Raw genomic sequence first — 20581 nt, 5'->3', positions numbered from 1 at the left:
TCGATAAACAATGTGGTGTGAATATTAGTAGCCAAATAAAAATGATGCTTAAACTTCAAGGTCGATTCCAATTTGCAGCTTCATATTATAAGATGGAAACCCACAAAACCCTAGATCATCAAGAATCCATGGTAAAATATAAAACCCACAAAAATCATATGAAAAGGATTTGAAAATTAAAATAAAAGCCCTAAAAGTGCAGATATCAAATATGAGAATTCTCTTTCTCAGACATCTCAAGATTAAGTCAAAAGGAAAAAAAAATGAACCATAGAAGAATGGGGGATAATAGAGATCAAAAGATTAAGATTGCAGTTTCAAGATCTAGAAAGGGAGAGAGAGAGTTCACAGAGAAGCTAGAGCAAGATTGAGGAAGATGACGGATTTTTTTTAGAGCTTGAGAGGGAAGGAGTCTTAAAACCTAAAATTGGTAGCAAAATAGAGAAAAAATAGAGAGAATATTGGCGCTTAATTTTTCGTTGATTCTAGGAATCAGAATACCAGCCCTCTAGGTGGGTATCAAATCACGCCCAAAATTCCTCTGCCTGGAGTCAAATGTCCATTCCCATTCCATTTCATAAAGGCAGCCAAACAACGGAATCACCCAAACCGGTATTAGATACCGATTCTTATTTCCAATTCCATCGATCCAAACGCACTCTAAGGGAATACGTTTCCCACTTCAATGCCAATGCAGCGGAGGTGGTGGAACTTGACACACCTGTCACCCTAACTACTATGAGGACTGGAATCACAAACATTGGACTCAAACTCTCTTGCCAAAAAGCATTCCAAGACCTTTCGCGACCTGCTGATCCGAGTGAAAAAGTATAGAAATGCCGAAGTGATCATTGCGGCCGAGAAAGAGGCAGAAGAAAGCTGGCTCGTTGACAGATGAAGAAGCAGGGAAGAGTTTAGGCCCTAATGCGGGCCAATCAAGCAACCCCGGTGTTACGACCATGCCGAGAACCAACATTGGAGTCCCTCCCTGAAGATTTGAGAAGTATGCCGCTCTGAATGCTCCTAAGACACATGTGCTCATGGACATCCTCGACGAACTGCTCCTCCTTTGGCTGAAGAAGCTGTGGACAGAAGGATCTCCGTGAGATCTAAGAAAATATATTTGGTTTCACCGAGATCATGGCCATGACATCGAGGATTGTTCGCAGTTTGGCACCTAAAGGGAGAAATCAAGAACCTGATCCACCAAGGCCTTCTTGGGCGCTACGTTGATAAGCGGAACTAGGTGCAAAAGGAACTGTCGGCTCGACGAGAGCCGAGGAGGTTCCCTGAGCATCATTGAGGACATAGGAGACCATCACCGCGATGTACTCCAGCGCAGAGAAACAACTGCCAACAGCACGCCAACCTGGCTCGTCCCCTAAGGTCGATGTAATTTCCTTTTACAAAATTAATGAAATTTCTTTGCTTATTTTGTGTGTTTTATCTTTGATGACATATTATCCCAAAGTCTGATAACCATGACAAGGAAAGACTCGAACAGGGCAAAAGACTCGAGAGTCACTCGGGCAAAAGACTCAGGCCCCCCTAGACGGAGGAGAAAAGACATGAATATGGCAAAAGACCAGAGAGTCACTAGGGAAGAAGACCTAAGACCCCCATAGGCATGACAAAAAATAGAACCAAATAGGGAAAAAGACCCGAGAGTCACTCAGGCAAAAGACCTAGGACTCCACTAGGCACGATGAACAAGAGACCCAAATAGGGAAAAAGACTCTAACAGGGCAAAAGACCCGGGAGTCACTCGGGCAAACGACCTAGGCCCCCTAGGCATGATGGACAAAAGACCCACATAGGGTACAACACCCTAGGCACGATGGACAGAAAAGATGAACTGCTACCTCTACCTTTAACGTAGACAACAAAGAAGCAGGGCCTTCCCTGAGCCTAACACTCAAAGAAGTATAGGCTCCAAGAGGTTGGTATGAGCTCACATCAACAAAGTAGCAGGGTCGACCGTGAGCCCAATACTCAAAGAAGTAAAGGCTCCAAGAGGTTGGCTCAAGCTCGCCATCAGCAACGAAGGAGGGCCAACCCTGAGCCCAACTCTCAAAGAAGTAAAGGCTCCAAGAAGTTGGTCCGAGCTCGCCATCAGCAAAGAAGTAGGGCCGACCCTGAGCCCAGCACTCAAAGAAGTAAAGGCTCCAGTGCCTGGAAAAGAGAAGAAATCAATAAGTTTATTATGCTTTGGTGATCGACTGATTTCAGGGCTGAAACAAATGATGGAGAGGTGATTCTCAAAATTTTCCTCTAGTCAACTGAGAACAAGGCAATATGGACCGGTTGTTTGATGACGACTGGGAGTTACTGTGGCACAAAAAGAACCTCAACAAATCTGGTTTTTTAACATCAAACAAACCAGGAAACGGGCTGATCGTATGAAATCTAAAACAAGGAAAACTGTTTTTTTTTTCTTTTCTTGGTGGTGGATGGTAGCTGAGATGGAAGGTGAAAAATGTAACTTGAGTAAAGATAAGGAAAACTGACCCTATAACTGGATGAGATGATTGAAACAAGTGGGTTTGATTCAAGGAAAAACCTCTCTTTGATACCACTTTGGCATAGGCAGAAGCGTGCATATAAGGCGAAGATCACTATCTTCAACCTGGAAAAAGAAGAACACCGTCTCCTTTGATAAAATATCCTTGAATCCACAAGTAAATTAGAAGAAATCCTTAAACCCACAAGGAAAAGAAGAAAACTGAAACTTGAGTACAGATAAGGAAAACTGACACCTAATGAGATGATTGAAGCAAGTGGGTTTGAGTTTTGGAAAAACCTCTCTCTGATACCACTTTGGCGTAGGCAGAAGTGTGCAGAAAAGGCGAACATCACTGTCTTCATCCTGGAAAAAGAAGAACATCATCTCCTTTGATAAAATATCATTGAATCCACAAGTAAATTAGAAGAAACACTTAAATCCACAAGGAAAAGAAGCAAACTGAAACTTTTTTCTATAATTGTCCCATTTTACACATTCAAGTCCATATTTATAGAGCTTTTGTTTCCTAATCTCTCTAAAATATTTGCTAATCTTAATCCATCAAGGATCCGAAATTATCTAAAATTAGAAATTCCAACTTAGAAAGAAATCTACAAAAAATATTAGAAATTGTCACCATGTTTATCCAATTGAGTTTGGATCCTTAGGATTAATCAAAGCATTTTGAGTCCATTGACACCTAGGCATCTTCTCAGTTTTATTTACATAAGATAGAACGGGTAAGGGAAGGGTAAGATAGATAGAGCGGAGAACTGAAGAGATTAACAGTCCTGATTATAGGATATTGAAATATTTGGGGTGGCCTAGGATTTCAATGTCCCTACAAAAATCAGGATTAAATTATTCAACCTAAGCTACCATTATCATCTTCTCTCTGTAACTCTTCTCTTCTTCCCTCTTTGTGTTACCACTGGGTAAATTAATCCCCTAAGAAGAGGTAAATTGGAGTGACGATGTGTGCAGGATTTGGGTGAAAATCGGAAGATCCTCTTACAAAAGAGCATCAGATGGTTCAGTTCACTGTAGGAGGACATTATTAGTTCAGGATCCCGGTCTTTCCTTCGGAAAAGCTAACAATGATCCCTTGTTCTGAGAATGACACTGTACTTTATGACAACCTTTATCAGCAACTACTTTGGGAAAGTAGAGAAGTGGGGAAAAAGTGGGCAGTGACCTAGAAAAAGGAAAAATCTCGTAAAACTCAGGAATGCTGCACAAAAGAGCGAAACTTTAGAGAAATGATATCCCCTCTAAATGGATAAAATGCCCCCCCCCCCCCCAACTGTTTCTGTGAGAATGTTTCACTGCTTGAGGATAAATTCACCCCCTTTAACATTTTTCTTTATCTTTAAAAAACTTAACGAATAATGTTAAAGGGGGCGATTTTATCCGTCAGAGGGGGGGAATATCATTCCCCAATCTTTATTCCTTAGATATGCTGGCAAAAGGCGTTCCATTCTGTTTTACTGAAAAAACTGGAGCAGATGATGGCTACAGGTGTGGAAAAAAAAACACAAGATTCTATGTTGAGTATTGCATTGAATAAAATGACCACAATACCCTTATCACAGAGTTAAATTTGCGATTAATACCTACAGAGACTTGAGGCTGATAGTTGAGATGGTATTGGGGAAGAATCGGGACGGAGAAAGGTGGTATGTCGGCTGCCAAGAAAGTGATTGTAAGCCTAAGGGTTCCCATGGGTTCAATCATTCACCTTACCTTCTTGTTTTGATGCTAGCAAACCTAAATTGATTAGTCTTTATGAACTAATGTGTTGTCTTTGAGTGTTGTGCCTTAGACAAGAATTTGACATGTCATATCGCCATTACACAACTTAACACAGCACATGGCTTGAGGATTAAGATGCAAGTGAACCAAAGAGCTTGCACCTACATTGGAGACATCATCATTGGAGAATGTTCAAGTCTAGAAGCTCAAGTTGAAGATCCCACAAGTTGCCTATCAAAGTGCCAGAGAAGCTTGGAGTTGAACTAGCATTGGTGGCATCCTCATGTACCATTCAACATGACTCAAAGGATGGAGGAAGTCACATGTCCTGAAATAAGTTGAAGAGTTCTCTTGCAAGTTCAAGATGTCCAAGAAAGTGCGGAAGAGCCAAGCAATCCAAGAAGACTCAAGATTACATCATTTTTAGATTGTATTGGAGTCCTCTTGTTTTAAATGTATTTGCACTTTCAAAGGTTTTCAAATCGTTTTCATAATTAAATTTAATATATTTGAAAACCATCAACACTCCCTAAAATATGATAGAAAACCTTAGACAAATGCCCAAAGACCATGGCCCAAAGCCCTAGACTTTTTAACTTTAAAAACAGATTTTAAAGAAGGTTGGTCGACCGGGGTTCCCCAGGCGACTGTAGCAAGGTGGCTGGAAAACTAGCACCTGTCGAAACATAGCGGGCCGGTCGACCGGGGCTTCCCGGCCAACCGCTGATGTGTTTCTGGAAAGCCAGAAACAATCCATCATGGTCGAGCCGGTCGACCGCCATAGGGCCGGGCGACCGCGGATAGGGACCTGGACAAAAGTAAAAAGTCGAGGTTGCTCGCCTCGGGCGACCGCCGTACCTCAGTCGACCGTGACGGTAAGAAAATTCAAAATAAAAAAGGTGAGCGCCCGATAGGGCGGGCGACCGTGACATCCCGGTCGACCATGCCAGTAACGAAAAGTAGCCGTTGAGGCTCAAACGCCTTGATTTTTTGCCAGTTTATTTATGGTTTTGCCCCAAACGGTCATATCTTTCTATGGGCTATATATACCCTATCCATAACCAACTAAATAACCATATGAAAGATCATTTCCTATCCTATTGAACTTACACTTTCAAATCCAAAGGTTGTTAGTTTATCCTCTTTATGCTTTGATTTTTGCAACTTACTTTTATCAAGAGGAACTCCATAGGGATTTGATTTGTTTATCTTTTGGAGTGATTGTGAGCTTATATTTTTGTATCAAGCCTATTAAGAGGCTAATAGAGTTTTTCTTTTTCGTTCTTCATTTGTATTGATGATCTCCGATTCGGCCCGATAAGAAAGGTGAATCTTGGAGTTGTGAGAGGGGATTTCGCTTCGGCCTTAAGGAGAAGCTTGATTGTAAGAGGGTCTCCCATTCGGCCCATTAAGAAAGGAGAATCCGGAGCAAAGAGGGTTTGACCCCTCGGAGGTGGAGAAGGCGTTTGTAATCGAGAGCTCATTGACCCGGCCCGCTAAGAGTGGAGGATCGCTTAGTGAAGCTTCAAGGAGGTCTTGAAGAGTGGACGTAGAGCTTAGTTTCGAACCACTATAAAATTATTGTGTACCTCCTATTGTCTCTTCCTCACTCTATCTCTCTCTCTCTCCCTTACTGATTGGTAAATTCTAACCATCTTGTGTGTTTATGTTTTAATTGAACAAGGGTTAGTAAATACATGATAGTAATATCCAAACCCTAACTCTATTATTTTAATATTTGAACAAGGGTTTGATTAATTAATGCTTAATTAGTAAAATTATTTTAATAATCCACCTAATTAAGCAAAGAATTTTTAATTGACCAATTCACCCCCTCCTTGAGTTGCCACACTTGCATTTCAGTGATCCAAATCTACTTAAGTCTTATATCTTTTTTTATAATAATATGATTAACAGTGATGGTGTTTGTCTGAAAATTTAACCCCGGAATAAGGGTAGTCTAGTCATTTTCAATTTCATCTTTTTTCGCAAAACAGATCCCATCTTGGAAGTATTTTTCCTTTTTTTCTCAGTAGCTCAGGAAAGTTGGAGTGAATAGTGGACAAGGCCATCTTTAGACACAAGTCCTTCTACTTCACGTGGTTTTTCGGAGACAGTGAAATTATATCGACCCCATTTCCATGTTTTTGGCACTCGCCATTTATAAATCGGAAATGATGAGGACCAAAATAACCATCCAATTACAAAAGGACGTGTGACAAAGGATAATTATGTAATCACACCCTTCAAAGAAGGTTCTAGATCAAATCTACCCCAATCACAAGTTAACACGTGTCTAAGTGCACCAGGGTAATGTCATACCGAGACTCCAACTATAGATAGCCTTCAAAGGCTGGGTTCATATCCAAAAATTTACTATTCATAAAAATACCTTCATTATCTGTTGCAGTCACTAACTTAAGCATGGGAGGGCCTTCCCGGAGGATTCACTTCGGTTGGTCGCCTGACCTTTTGTTACCCTGAGCAGGCCTACCTCAACTCTTTCAAAGCCACATCAGTAAATCTCCAACTTTTGGCCGCAACAAGAAAGATCTAGAAAGTGACCACATTTTAACACTTGGTAGAATCAATTTCCGGTTCGTTGCAGGTAGAAATTTCATTTTTGCAGTGAAGAGACTGGAAAGCCCATCGATCTGGTCTGAAACCCAAAATCATGTTACCATCTGCAGCCTGATAAATGTTTTTATTCTGTTGGAGCTCTGCTGCTCTTTCTTCTCACTCAGATATTTGAATCCCCTCCAACTCCATGCTCGGATTACTTCGTGGAAGGTTGCTTTATTTTTTATTGTTTGTGAATTTATGAAACATGATTTGATGTCATCTGAACGTTCATTTTTCCTTATATTCTTTGTTTATTTCTTCACCTCTTCTCCATAACGTTCTCTAATCAGGTTTCCTTCATTTCATTTTTTAAGTCCTATTTACCAGTGCCCCATATGCATGCCCACAAATTAGAAAGATGGTTTGTTCCAATTCTCCTCTGTAAAAAGATTGGATGTCACTCTCTCTCTCTCTCTACATGAGTCAGATAAAAAAAGGTTCTTCGTTCTCTTTGTTCTCTTTGTTCTCTTTTCCCCGCCAAGGGGTGCCCATATATCAGAAATAAAGTACAAAATGTTATCCCGCAAAATGAAGACTTTATTGTTAGCTCAGTGTAACCGCAAATTCAGGGCACTGTTACTGGCCATACCAGTTAGGACATAGGAGTACCAAACAATATACGTGGCAACTCTATCCCCCACCTGTGATGGCAGAGTGGGTCCCATCACCACTCAAATTGCCTGTCTTTTCATTAATTTTTTCCCCAAATCTCTCTCTGTTGAAAGAAAATTATTTCCATTTTATTCCAGCAAATATTTTCAACTTTTTCATGGTCACACATTTAATTGTAGCCTTTCCTCCAGTCGGCGACGTCTTCTCTTCAATTGGGTCTTTGCTCTATCATTCTTTTTACTTTATTAAAATAAGATAAGAAAAGTCGTTGCCAAATCAAACATCAATTCAATATCAAAAGTAGCTGATATTGGCACAACTATATTGCAAAAACTCAGGTTGTCTTTTATGTTTTAATGGACTTCTGAGAGCTTTCTGGGAACTGCAATAACATCTGACAAAACATCTGACAGCTGCTTAAAGAGTAAAAGAGAGGAGAAATTAGAGCAATTATTAAGCATCCTATAAAAATTAAGTAAATATGATGATTACAGTATAGGAATATACCGAAGGCAAAGGAATATCCTATAGCAATTTAAAATTATTATAAAAATGACTACTGATTTGGCACTGCCATATTTTTTATAGTTGCACTACAGAAGTCGATTAAAAAAGAAAAGACCAGATGAGTTGGTGCAATTATTAAATCATTGCAGTGCCATTATCAGTAGCCTAAAAAATTTATATTATGTAACAAAAAGGGCAATTAAAGCCTTCCTTCCGCGTTCGAGAACCACAGTTAGTCTGTCGTCACCTGCACAGACGGAAATACAAGAAGTATAAGTAAAATAATCCTACCCACCCAAAAATATATATATATATATATATCCTTTACAAAGGAATCTACACGTGTCAACGATGCAAACATGTACGTGGCAAAAACATGACACGAAAACGCATAACGAGGACGATGAACAGACACGTTTACGTTCGAATAGGACGATAACGGAGATGTGACGGAAATAAAAGGCTGAAACGGATGTGACACGTACGAGACGGATGTGACACGTATTCGTCTTCGTAAACCTAACAAACGGCAATATCTGACGGAACCCTAATAAACGGCGAGATTCTCATTCAAAGAAGGGAAATAATGGCTCCAAACTTAAGAAAAAAATCACGAGACAAAGGCCGACATAGACAAACAGGACTGAAAAAAATGCATAAAAATGGCCACCAACTGGGGAATCCTTTCAATTTACAGTCGGTCGATCAGTTCGTTTACATCAAGTCCTCTGATTTTAGAATTTTTTTTTCCCTTTTTAATATCCATTTTTTTCTCAATTTTTAAAACTATATAGAGAGAGATTTGATTCGGGTAGGGTTATTGCCAGTGATTCCCAAGGTATATATTATTGTTCTTAGAATTTCCTGCTGGAAAGCAGGGGTAGTATCGGAAATTTGGTGCAGATTTCTCGATCCGGACGGGAAATCTCACCGGCATAGTAGATACGTGATGGACGCATCGAACGGCTGGAATCGACTGAGATCCGAGATCTTTAGCTGGAGGAGTTGAAGGAGGAGAGATTTTTATTTTAGGCGGAAAAAGAAAGGCTCGGATCTTTAACGGATCCCCCCTCTCACGACTGGCCCGATCGTATTCCTCGATGAGATTGCCAAGATCTTCATCAGAGGTTACAGAAACAAGGGCGTCCAGATCTTCTGTCGGCAACTGACATCTAAGACTCACCACCGTTCCGCACAACTTTCCAAGCTTCAACAAAAGCTCTGTACAAACCCACAAACATAACTCAACAACCTAAAAACCAAACTATTCTAAATTCTAAAATGAAAAATGCCTTTTTTGTCATTCGATTTAACTAACAATGGAAACATAACGGGTAACGGACCTGAAAACGGGACGGATCTATCAACAGCGAGGACACGTGTCTCTCCACCAACGTAACGGAGCTTTCCGTCGGGATAACGGGGGAGGATCTTGCCTCCGTAGCTGTAAAGGAACTTGACGATATTGTTGACATCAGGATTTAAAGGAGTTCCGACCATATTGTTTTGGGTGAGTTACGAAAAAAACTGGGTTTACTTTGACGGTTACGAAGATGGTTATGAGAAGAAAAAGGAAGAAGAATGAGGAAGAGAAGAAGAATCTAGAAGAGAGAGTAGCTCCTTCAAGCCTCTTCTTAGCCCCTCGATCCCTTATTTATAGCATTTGCTTGAGGGAGCGCCTCCCTTTCGTCACTCGCGTTCTACACGCAAAAGCATAAAAAGGGAAATGTTATCAGCACTACTTTATTTTGATGACCGCACTCATCACTTTATTAAAAGCGGCCCGGACCTAAACCCTCCATTAGATGGGCCACACTCTGAATAGATTGTGCCCCAAAAATTATTTCCATAAGTTGTTACTAACCCTCCGATCTATAGAGGGGGCACAACCTATTTAAGTTGTGGCCCATCTAATGGACGTTTTGGGCCATCTTATGGTGCGGGCCATACGGTACATTTAATAAAATGAGGAGTGCCATCATCAAAATACATGAAAATACAGTAGTGCTGATAGCATTTCCAAAAGAAACACTGAAGATACCCGTTTTACCTTTTCATTTTTATAACCGCGACTCTATTGATACTCACGGGAATGTCTCTCGGTTTCTTTGGCAATGCAAGTTGCACACGTGTATTAGAACTGAACCATTGATCTCGAGGCTATCACTTTACAGATTCGACCAACCAATGGAGCTTGAATATCCAAAATTGTGTCATTTTTGCTTCATTAATACTATTTTTTTTGTCTCTAGATGGGTCCACTGGACCCACCATGTGCCATAGAGTGGACACATTAGAGACGGCAAGGTTGTTTCTACGCGAGTGATGGAAGCAAAACCTATCTTTCTTTTGTCTTTTTTCTCTCTCTCTGTTGTTCTGTTTCAAACTAACAGTTCTGGCCGTTTCTTGCAGTTTCTTACGTACAATTATTCATAGTCAATTAACTTGAATTGAAAGAATATACCTTTTTGTTCGGTGGAAAAAGGAAGATGAAGAGTAGAGGGAATATGGGTGGGCAACGGGCCCACCTCGGAATCAAACATTGCGTATTCGTGAAGGAAAGAGTAATTCTCCCTTTTATGCATCGGGCAGCCCCACACGCTAATCCGCCTTTGAATTTACATTTTGATATAAGGGGGTGTAGGCCTTCATTCTTCACCTTATCTTATTTTATATAAATAAGTAAAGCGGAATCCTCTAAGCCGTGGTGGTGCCACGTGTCACCCCTCTCAATAAATATTTCTCCATCCTGTATATTAAACTCCCCTTATTCCATTTCAAACGTTTCTGTTTGGATTTTATTAGTCCATTAATTTCTTAATTAAACCTTTATTTTAGCAGTTAATTACCCTTAATTAGTAGAGTTTGGATAGAATAGGAAAAGCTACAAGAATCCCAAACATTATTTTCGTTTCAAAGAGTCACAAACCTAAAAACCAGGACTTACTATGTGTGTGTGTGTGGTCTATCTATCTATATATATATATATATATATATATATATATATAGAGAGAGAGAGAGAGAGAGAGAGAAAACAGTTCCTACACATATGTGTAGAGAGTTCTCTACACACTAGCTTAAAATACAGTGGGGCCCCACATTGTTTGGTGATCCAAGCCATCCATTTTAAAGGCCCTCACATAGATAGGGTGTATACAAAAAATCAGATCCATAAGATCATCCCAACCCTACGATTTGTGGAGGTAAAATGGATGTCTTTAAACCTTCACAAAGTAGTCCATTTTTTGCCTCCACAGTTCGAATGGTTAGGATGATCCTATGGATCTGATTTTTTGTGGACACCCTATCTATGTGAGGGCCTTAAAAATGAATGGTTTGGATCACCCAAATAATGTGGCCCCCACTGTATTTTAAGCTAGTGTGTAGATAACTTATCTACACATATGTGTAGGAACCGTTTTCTCATATATATATATATATATATATAGGAATATGTTCGTGCGCTCAAGCTCTAATAAGGAATGGTGCGCTTGAGTGCACCAATCACATGGGTCCCACAATTTCTGTGAGGATCCAAACCATTCATTTGCAAGGGCCTATATAGATAGGGTGTGTACCAAAAATCAGCTCCATTGAATCATCCTAACCCCTCCAAAAGTGGAGGGCAAAAATGGGCAGATTTGTGGTCTGTCCATTTTGACCTCCACAAATGGATGGGTTAGGATGATCCTATGGAGCTGATTTTTTGTACACACCCTATCTATGTAAGGCCCTTTCTAGTGAATGCTTTGGATCATCCTAACAATGTGGGCCTCAATGGTTTTTTAGCTCAAGCTCACGAATATGTTCCAACGCTCAAGCTCACAATCCTTTTCCTCATATATATATATATATATATATATATATATATATATATATATATATATAGAGAGAGAGAGAGAGAGAGAGAGAGAGAACGATTTCTACACACAAGTGTAGATAAGTGAAGTTCCACTTAGCAACCCAAGAGGGGGTGAATTGGGTTTCTTTTCTAATTTTAAGATTTTTGAAAACTTAGATTGCACTAGTTTTAGATTGAATAGGAAATCCAAAATAGTATTCAAAGCAATAGTGAAAACTTACCACACAAGAAGAGGAGAAGAGGCAAAGAAGCTTTGACACAAAGATTTTTATAGTGGTTCGGTCTTAGCTCAAGACCTACTCCACTCTTCTCAAGTTACTTTCCTTGAGGATTCCACTATCTTCTCCAAGGAACTTAAATACGGCGTTCCTTCCGCCTTGTACAAATCGAGCTCCACGCTCCAAGGGTCTTCTACGGCGCCCTTTGTGCCAAATACAAAGTAGATGAAATGAAAAAGCTTGCTTGCCTCTAGATAGGCTAATTTAAGGTAAAGCTCACTCACTCTCACAAGAACAAGATTGAACAAGTGAAGGTCCTAAGGTCTCTCAAGAATAATCTAAGGTAAATGGCACAAGTGAGAGATGGAGAGTGAAGATCTTCAAGAGAAGGAGAACAAATGGCTTTTTGTGCTCTTGAAATCTTTGTAATGTCCTTAGGTAAAAAAACCAAGAGTCCCTAGGTTCATATAAATAGAGGGGATAAAAAAACACAAAATATTCGCACCCCAACGGTCGTCTCGGACTCCGGGCTCGGAGCTCCGAGCGGCTATTTTTTGAACCTGGAACAATTCTCGGAGCTCCTAGAATTTTCTCGGAGTTCCGAGCTCGGAGCTCCGAGAATATTCTCGGAGTTCCGAGAAGCCTACGGCCAGCAGATTTTCCTTATATTTTTGCTGATTTTGTTTGGGCTTTTGGAACTTTGATTTTTCAAGATAAATGGAGTGTCATGAGGGTCCAACAATGTTGAGACACCACTATGAACATTCACAAACCCATTAAATTCTATCTAGGTTGATTTTAACTCTCCTTTGTGCCATAGACCTAGACAAAACATTGAGGACCATTTACATTCTAAATTTACTTGGTCTTCAATCTTGTTGGCACCTTGTAGAGGCTTTGACATGTCTTCACTCAACTCCATTGATGCTTGAGTTGATTTGCCATTCTTGTGCTTGAGTTCAACCTCGAGTTCAACCTTGAGTTCAACCTTGTCATGCACTCTTGAGGATGGTACACTGTGAACATTATAACTTTGCCAATGAAAATCATTAGTGTATAAAACCTTTAAAACAAATCTAGTTTGTTAATCATCAAAACAATTCAATAGGAGTACTTGTTGAACCCTTGGGCTAACAATCTCCCCCTTTTTGATGATGACAAACATAATTTGTTTTAGGGTAGGACCTCCCCCTTTAGGGATGAATAAAACACTTTGGGCTCCCCCTAAGAGTTTGATTTAATTGAACATTTAAGGCATTACTTTAAGGATGAAAATTTGATTGCAAAATTTTAAGCATAGAGCTTTGCTCCCCCTTAATATATGCATTGGGAGCTCAAATATTCTCCCCCTTTTGTCATCACCAAAAAGGTGGAACAAAAGGAGTGAGGGTAGGTAAGAGCAAATGAACAAGTAACGTGACATGCGATAGAGAGAGTAAGCATAATACAAGGTATGCAAACAAAAAGAATGAAACATAGAGATATATATAGAGGATGTGAAATGGCATACAGAAAAGTGCATACAATCAGTCAGCGTACATAGCATTCATGACACAGCATAATGGCGACAGATGTAGATAAACCTAATACATCCCAAAAAAAAGATCCATACAACCAGCGTATAGTCCAAAGACTATCGATACAAAATAGAAACAGATAGATACACCGAATAGAAATAGAAATCTGAGCATCAGAGAACTCGAGCCATCTACTGAGGCGGAGGAGGCGGTGGCTGATGAGAAGAGCTGCCCGGCGCCTGGCCCCACTGGTCACCGGAGAGGTAGCGATAATAAACGGCCCACTGCTCATCAACGTGGGTAGTCATGGTCTGGAAGCGAGCAGAGATCTCAGAGTCGACATGGGTAGATAGCTGCGCAAATTGTGAGGCCATGGATCGTTCAATAGCCTCCTGCATCTGAGCCAAATCCTGGCGAGTGCAGTATGAAGATGTATCCTGTGATGGCTGCAGGGCCGGTGCAGCCTGAGCATCGGCTTCGTAGCCGCCTCCAGCGGCAGGAACATCGTCAACCGCTACTTGATTCAAAGCCATGCGGTTAAAGGTCTGCTCATCAAACGGGGCAGTCGGAGTCATGGTCAGTTCACCATCCAAGGTGATGCCAAAGTGACGGAAGACACGGGTGAGGACCATGCCATAGGGCAACGAAGAGCGGTAGCGGCCAGGGGTCTGAAACATGAAGCGGAACATGATGTACGGCAGACAAAGCTGGCGGCCCTCAAGGATGCTATAGATAAGATAGGCCTCTAAGGGTCTGAGGGCTTCACGCATCCCAGCACGAGGGATGAAGATGTGGTACATGAAATTGTGAAGCATGCACGCTACTGGTATGAGGTCGCCGGATTGGACGGGCATATTTGAGTGGTAGCGCCGCGTGATCCGACCATAGACCGTGTCATGATCGATATCATCAAGTGAATGTGTCCCATCTTCCGGCCAGAAATAGTGGGTGAGGCCATCAGAGCTGATCCCAAGAAGAGTGGCAAAGGTGTGATAGTTGAGTTTGATCACTGTTTTCTTGATTTTGGATTCAATTTTGAAGAAGGAAGGAGAAATTGTGAGATTGGCGTAGAAGAGACGCACCAATCGAGGGTATACTGGTTCATTGAGGTGTAGGATGGATGTCCAGTGAAGGGCATCAAATTTGGCCTGTAAGTCGAAATTTTGAAGGACAGGAGGATCAATGTACCTGCCGGTGAGGATGCCCCTAGTGCCGATGTCGGCCCAGAGTTTCTTGGCTTTATCCCCAGTAAAAAATGAGTTAGGCACAACCTCAGCCGCTACAGCCTTTGCCTTTGCCTTCTTCCGAGAAGGCCCTTCTTCCTCGGGAACTTCTTCAGGAAAGTATTCAGGGTCTGCAGCTTGGGAGGAGCCTCCAATGTTGAGATTTTTGGTTTTGGGAGGCATTGTGAGAAGAAATGTGAGTGGAGAGATAGCCCTAAAATGAAGGAGAATAAGAGAAATAGAGAGAAATAGAGAGAAATAGAGAAAAATAGAGAAATAGAGAAGGATAATGGTTTAAAAACAAGGAAATAGCCCTAGAATGGAAGAAAATAGAAGAAGGGGAGAAAGGAAGAAGAAAAAAAAACGAAAAAGGGAGAAATTTTAGGGTTTGAAGAAGAAAAATGGTTTGGTAGGAAGAAGAGAGTTAAAGGAAATGGTTTGAAGGAGGAAAAGGGGTTGTGGAAGGAGAAAAAGGAAGAAAAAGAACGAAAATGGAGGTAGTAGTTTAGAAGAAAGGGAAGGAAGAGGGAAAGGGGAGATGAGAAAATGAAAAAAATGAACCGGATCCAGGGGTTTTAACGCTCCTGGACCGATTCTCGGAGCTCCGAGAAATATTCTCGGAGTTCCGAGAACACACGCACTTTTTGATTTTTCTACTGTCCGATTCTCGGAGTTCCGAGAAATTTTCTCGGAGTTCCGAGAACACACGCAATTTTTTATTTTTCTACTGTCCGATTCTCGGAGTTCTGAGAAATTTTCTCGGAGTTCCGAGAAGCCTGGAAGAAATCTCGGAGTTCCGAGAAACGCTCCAGAGCCCTCTGTTCATTTCCTCGGAGTTCCGAGACAAAATCTCGGAGTTCCGAGAATTTATTTATTTATTTATTTTTATTTTTTTTGAATGGGAGGAGAACATAGTTACATGTGATATTTTGAATTGCAACTTAACCAACCATGATCCAATGCATGAACATAGATGACTTTCCGAGGGTTTTGATGATGGCGCAAGGCCAAAGTTTTAAGTATCTTAATTTAGGGTGATGGTACCGACTCCCCCTTGAAATGAAGTGGGCTATGGGTACCAATTGAGTGAGTTTTAGAGTTAGGGTTGGATCATCAAAAACCATGTAGTCACAAACAAAATATGAGATATATATATACAAAGATAATTATGTCTTCTATTCATGCTTCATGTGCAAACTCTTTCATTTGATCTAGACTCCAAATGTTGAGTCCACTCCTAAGGTCACAAAATCGATCCTCATTAAGGGGTTTTGTGAAGATATCCGCCAATTGTTCATTGGTGTGGATGTACTTAATTTCAATATCCCCTTTTTGAGAATGATCTCTTAAGAAATGATGCCTTACCTCTATGTGCTTAGTCCTAGAATGTTGAATTGGATTTTTTGTCAAGTTGATGGCGCTTGTATTATCACAATGGATTGGAACATTACTAAATGCAAGATTATAGTCCATGAGAGTGTTCTTCATCCATAGGATTTGTGCACAACAAGCGCCGGCCGCAATGTATTCTGCTTCGGTTGTAGACAAGGCTACCGAGTTTTGTTTTTTGCTAAACCAGGACACTAGAGACCTTCCTAGAAATTGACAAGTGCCACTTGTGCTTTTTCTATCAATTCTACAACCGGCAAAGTCGGCATCCGAAAATCCTACTAGATTGAATTCATTCGATCGTTCATACCATAATCCTAAAGAAGGAGTTCCTTTGAGATATTTGAATATCCTCTTAACGGCACTCAAATGAGACTCTTTAGGACCCGATTGAAACCTAGCACAAATGCACACGCTAAACATTATATCCGGCCGACTAGCGGTCAAATATAATAGACTTCCTATCATTCCTCTAAACTTTTTCTCATCAACCGGTTTCCCACTTTCATCCTTTTCTAATTTGGTGGAAGTGCTCATAGGAGTTGGCTTGATTTGAGAGCTATCCATGCCAAATTTCTTAAGGAGTTCCTTAGTATACTTCTCTTGGTTGATGAAAATTCTATTTTTACATTGTTTGATTTGAAGTCCTAGGAAATAGGTAAGCTCTCCCATCATACTCATCTCAAACTCTTTTTGCATGGATTGTGCGAATTCTTCACACATCTTATCATTGGTAGCACCAAATATTGTATCATCTACATAGACTTGAACAATAAGCATATCTTTTCCTTTTCTTTTAATGAACAAGGTTTTGTCAACCGTGCCCATTTGAAAGCCACTCTCTAATAGGAAGGAGCTAAGCCTCTCATACCAAGCTCTAGGAGCTTGCTTTAGACCATACAAGGCTTTGTCCAACCTATATACGTGATTAGGGTATTTGAAATCCTCAAAACCGGGAGGTTGTTCAACATAAACTTCCTCCATAATATACCCATTTAGGAATGCACTCTTCACATCCATTTGATACAACTTAAAGTTTTTATGGGATGCAAATGCAAGTAGCATCCTTATGGCTTCCAATCTAGCAACCGGAGCAAAGGTCTTATCATAATCGATACCTTCCTCTTGGTTGTAACCTTGGGCTACCAATCTAGCTTTATTCCTTTGAATATCTCCATGCTCATCGAGTTTGTTTCTAAACACCCATTTAGTCCCAATAACCGGGTGATCACTAGGCCTAGGAACTAACCTCCATACTTGGTTTCTCTCAAATTGGTTTAGTTCCTCATTCATAGCAATCATCCAAAATTCATCCTTTTCAGCTTCTTTTATGGACTTGGGTTCTATTTGGGAGATAAAGGCCATGTTGGCACAAACATTCTTATAGTGAGATCTTGTCTTAACTCCTTGTGAGGTTTCACCTATGATTTGAGTAGAGGGGTGACTAGACATGATTCTACTATGTTTAGGAAGACTTTCTACTTCAAGTTCTTCTATAGGTTGACCTTCTAAATTAAGATTTTCTAAGGGTTGGACAATGGACTCTACTTGACTAAGAGGCTCTAGAAGATTGATACCATCATCATCTTCATTAATGACATTAGGAGGTTCAAATGACTCATCAAATTTGACATGCACGGATTCTTCCACAATTTGAGTTCTTTTGTTATAGACTCTATAAGCTTTACTATGGGTTGAATAGCCTAAGAAGATACCTTCATCGGATTTTGAATCAAACTTATGCAAGGTGTCTTTCATGTTTAATATAAAACATTTACAACCAAAAACTTTGAAATAGCTAACTTTGGGGGGTGTTCCACTCCATAGTTCATAAGGTGTTTTGTTAAGGTGAGGTCTAATGAGCACTCTATTTAAAATATAGCAAGCCGAGTGAACGGCTTCCGCCCAAAAGTTTCTTGGAACATTGTGCTCATTTAACATGGTTCTAGCCATTTCAATAATAGATCTATTTTTCCTTTCAACTACCCCATTTTGTTGGGGAGTTCTTGGAGCCGAGAAATTGTGCTTGATTCCATTTTCATTGCAAAAGGTATCAAACTCAAAGTTCTCAAACTCGGTTCCATGATCACTTCTAATTTCATTTATGAAAACCCCTTGTTCATTTTGAATTCGCTTGCACAAGTTGACAAATTTCTTGAAGGTTTCATCTTTACTAGTTAAGAATAATACCCAAGTGAATCTAGAGTAGTCATCAACAATCACATATACATATCTACTTCCTCCTCTACTACTAGTCTTCATGGGACCAAATAGGTCCATGTGAAGGAGTTGGAGTGGACAAGAGGTAGATAATACACTTATGGGTTTAAAAGAGTTTTTAGCATGTTTTCCATGAATGCAAGCACTACAAACTTTATCTCTAATGTATTTGAGTTTAGGTAACTCTCTCACAAGATTCTTAGAAGATAATCTTGAAATTAAATCCATATGAGCATGACCAAGTCTCCTATGCCATAACCAAGGGTTATCATCCATGGCGGAGAGACATTGGATGTTTTGATTTTCAAGGTCTTCTAATGCTAATGAATACATATTGCCATCTCTATATGCAACAAATTCAACTTCATTATTCTTGGAATTCAAAATTTTACATCTATCTTTTTCAAAAAGAACTTTGTGACCAAGATCACATAGTTGACTAATGCTTATCAAATTAAATGAAAGACCGTCAACGAGCAAGACATGTTCAACCTTAATGTCCTTAATTTTAATGGTACCTTCACCGAGGATTTTGCTTCTTGTATCATCCCCAAAGGTGACATTTCCTTGATGACTCATGGTGACAAAGGCGAACTTGCTTACATCTCCCGTCATGTGCCTTGAGCAACCGCTATCCAAAAACCACTTGTCCTTTGAGGGTTTTCCTTTCAAGCACACCTACAAGAATCAAAGCTCATGTTGAAGTTTTAGGTACCCAATTTTTCTTGGGTCCTTCAAGGTTAGCAACATCATAAAGCTCATTCTTTTTAACCCACATAAATTTTGTTGCTTTTGATTTCTTAACATTGCATGCAAACCTTAAGTGTCCTATTCTACCACAATAGTGACAAGTGGGAATAAAGGCACTAGTGTTAGCATGGATGTAGGAGAAATTTCCTATAGCTTTATTTTTGAATGAGGCTTTTCCTTTAGAAAAGGGTTGGTAACCAAGACCATTTTTTTCTAGAGAGACAAGCTTATTTTCAAGAATTTCATCTAGTTTATTTTTGCCACATGAGAATTTTTTAAATGTCAAATCAAGTTCTTTGCATTTCAAAATAAGTTTCTCATTTTCTTCTTTTAAGCTTTTGTTTTCAAAGATTAATTTGTCTACTTCTTCATTCAAAGCTTTGTTTTCCAAAAACAATTTTTCACTTGTATTGGTTTGCAAATTGAATTCCTTTTTCATGAACCCAAAATCCCTAGTGACATTTTGTAAGGACTTTTTCATTGTTTTGTTTTTGGCGAGTTGTAAATCCAAATTTTCATGAAGTTTTTCACAACCAAAATTAGTTCATCATTAGAGAATTCATGAGATATATCATCAACATCATTTACCTCGGATAAGGAGATGTCTTGTGTTACATCAGCGAGTCCCATGAAGCAAAGGTCATCTTCATCCTTTCCGTTGGATTCATTTCCGGATGAAGCACTCCCTTCATCCCAAGCCGCCGCACACAAAGCCTTTTTGCCATGTCTTCTATTCTTCCTATCCTTGTCATTGTTGTTGATGAGTGGGAAATTTGGTCGTATATGACCAACCTTGTTGCATTTATAGCATCTCATCTCCTCTTTGTTTGAGGGTCTATTTCTTCCTTGGCTAGAGTTGCCTCCTTTCTTGAATTTGAGAAATTTCTTGAATCTCTTGGTGAAGAGAGCAAGATCATCTTGTGTGTCTTATTCACTCTCTTCCTCTTCACTCTCAACTCTTGCTTTGAAAGCTATTCCTTTCCTTTTTGTATCTTCCTTTTGTTTGTTTAAGGTTTCTCTTCCTTTTAAAATCATTTCATAAGTTGTTAAGGAACCTATTAAGTCTTCTAAGCCCATTTTTGATACGTCTTTTGCTTCTTCAATGGCGGTGACCTTGGGATCCCAATCTTTAGGTAAAGACCTAAGTATTTTGGTAACTAAGTCCTTGCTAGACAATTGTTTACCTAAGGATCTCAACCCATTTGTTATGTTTGTGAACCTAGTATGCATTTCGGCAATGGTTTCATTTGGGTCCATCATGAATAGCTCATACTCTCTAAAGAGAAGATTCATCTTGGACTCTTTCACTTGATTTGTCCCTTCATGAGCTACCTCTAGCATATCCCAAATCTCCTTAGCGGTTTCAAGAGTAGAAACTCGATTGAACTCCTCGGGAGATAAGGCAC

The 20581-nt window shown here is 40.0% G+C and overlaps 1 protein-coding gene and 1 long non-coding RNA gene across 3 annotated transcripts; both read right to left on the bottom strand.

Annotated features, from left to right (window-relative positions):
• Positions 1-115: 115 nt before the first annotated feature.
• Positions 116-3741, bottom strand: LOC143861150 (uncharacterized). The gene is made up of 2 exons (XR_013239926.1): positions 2801-3741; positions 116-2626 (listed from the first exon to the last, which is right to left on the bottom strand). It is a non-coding gene; the product is annotated as an uncharacterized LOC143861150 (long non-coding RNA).
• Positions 3742-7930: 4189 nt separating this feature from the next.
• Positions 7931-9639, bottom strand: LOC143860943 (RAF-like serine/threonine-protein kinase PRAF). Of its 2 annotated transcripts, XM_077371810.1 has the most exons (3): positions 9340-9639; positions 8928-9217; positions 7931-8243 (listed from the first exon to the last, which is right to left on the bottom strand). In XM_077371810.1, the coding sequence occupies exons 1-3, from the start codon at positions 9494-9496 to the stop codon at positions 8229-8231; spliced, it is 462 nt and encodes a 153-aa protein (XP_077227925.1). In that variant the 5' UTR covers positions 9497-9639; the 3' UTR covers positions 7931-8228. The 2 variants fall into 2 exon arrangements, with proteins under 2 accessions (XP_077227925.1, XP_077227924.1); XM_077371809.1 differs by lacking the exon at positions 7931-8243 and having other exon boundaries at positions 8637-9217.
• Positions 9640-20581: the final 10942 nt, after the last annotated feature.

Source organism: Tasmannia lanceolata, unplaced genomic scaffold (genome assembly GCF_043159265.1).
Source record: "Tasmannia lanceolata isolate RefF3 unplaced genomic scaffold, GAP_Taslan_0.1 ptg000037l, whole genome shotgun sequence".
Classification (NCBI taxonomy): Eukaryota; Viridiplantae; Streptophyta; class Magnoliopsida; order Canellales; family Winteraceae; genus Tasmannia; species Tasmannia lanceolata.
The sequence above is the reverse complement of the archived record's forward strand: the minus strand, read 5'-3'. Positions and strand labels throughout refer to the sequence as shown.

Excerpts from the sequence above, each read along its gene's own strand:
- LOC143860943 (XM_077371809.1), bottom strand. The coding sequence starts at position 9,496 with ATGGTCGGAACTCCTTTAAATCCTGATGTCAACAATATCGTCAAGTTC. Across the intron at positions 9,218-9,339 it reads TAGATCCGTCCCGTTTTCAG|AGCTTTTGTTGAAGCTTGGA; the intron begins GTCCGTTACCCG and ends GGGTTTGTACAG.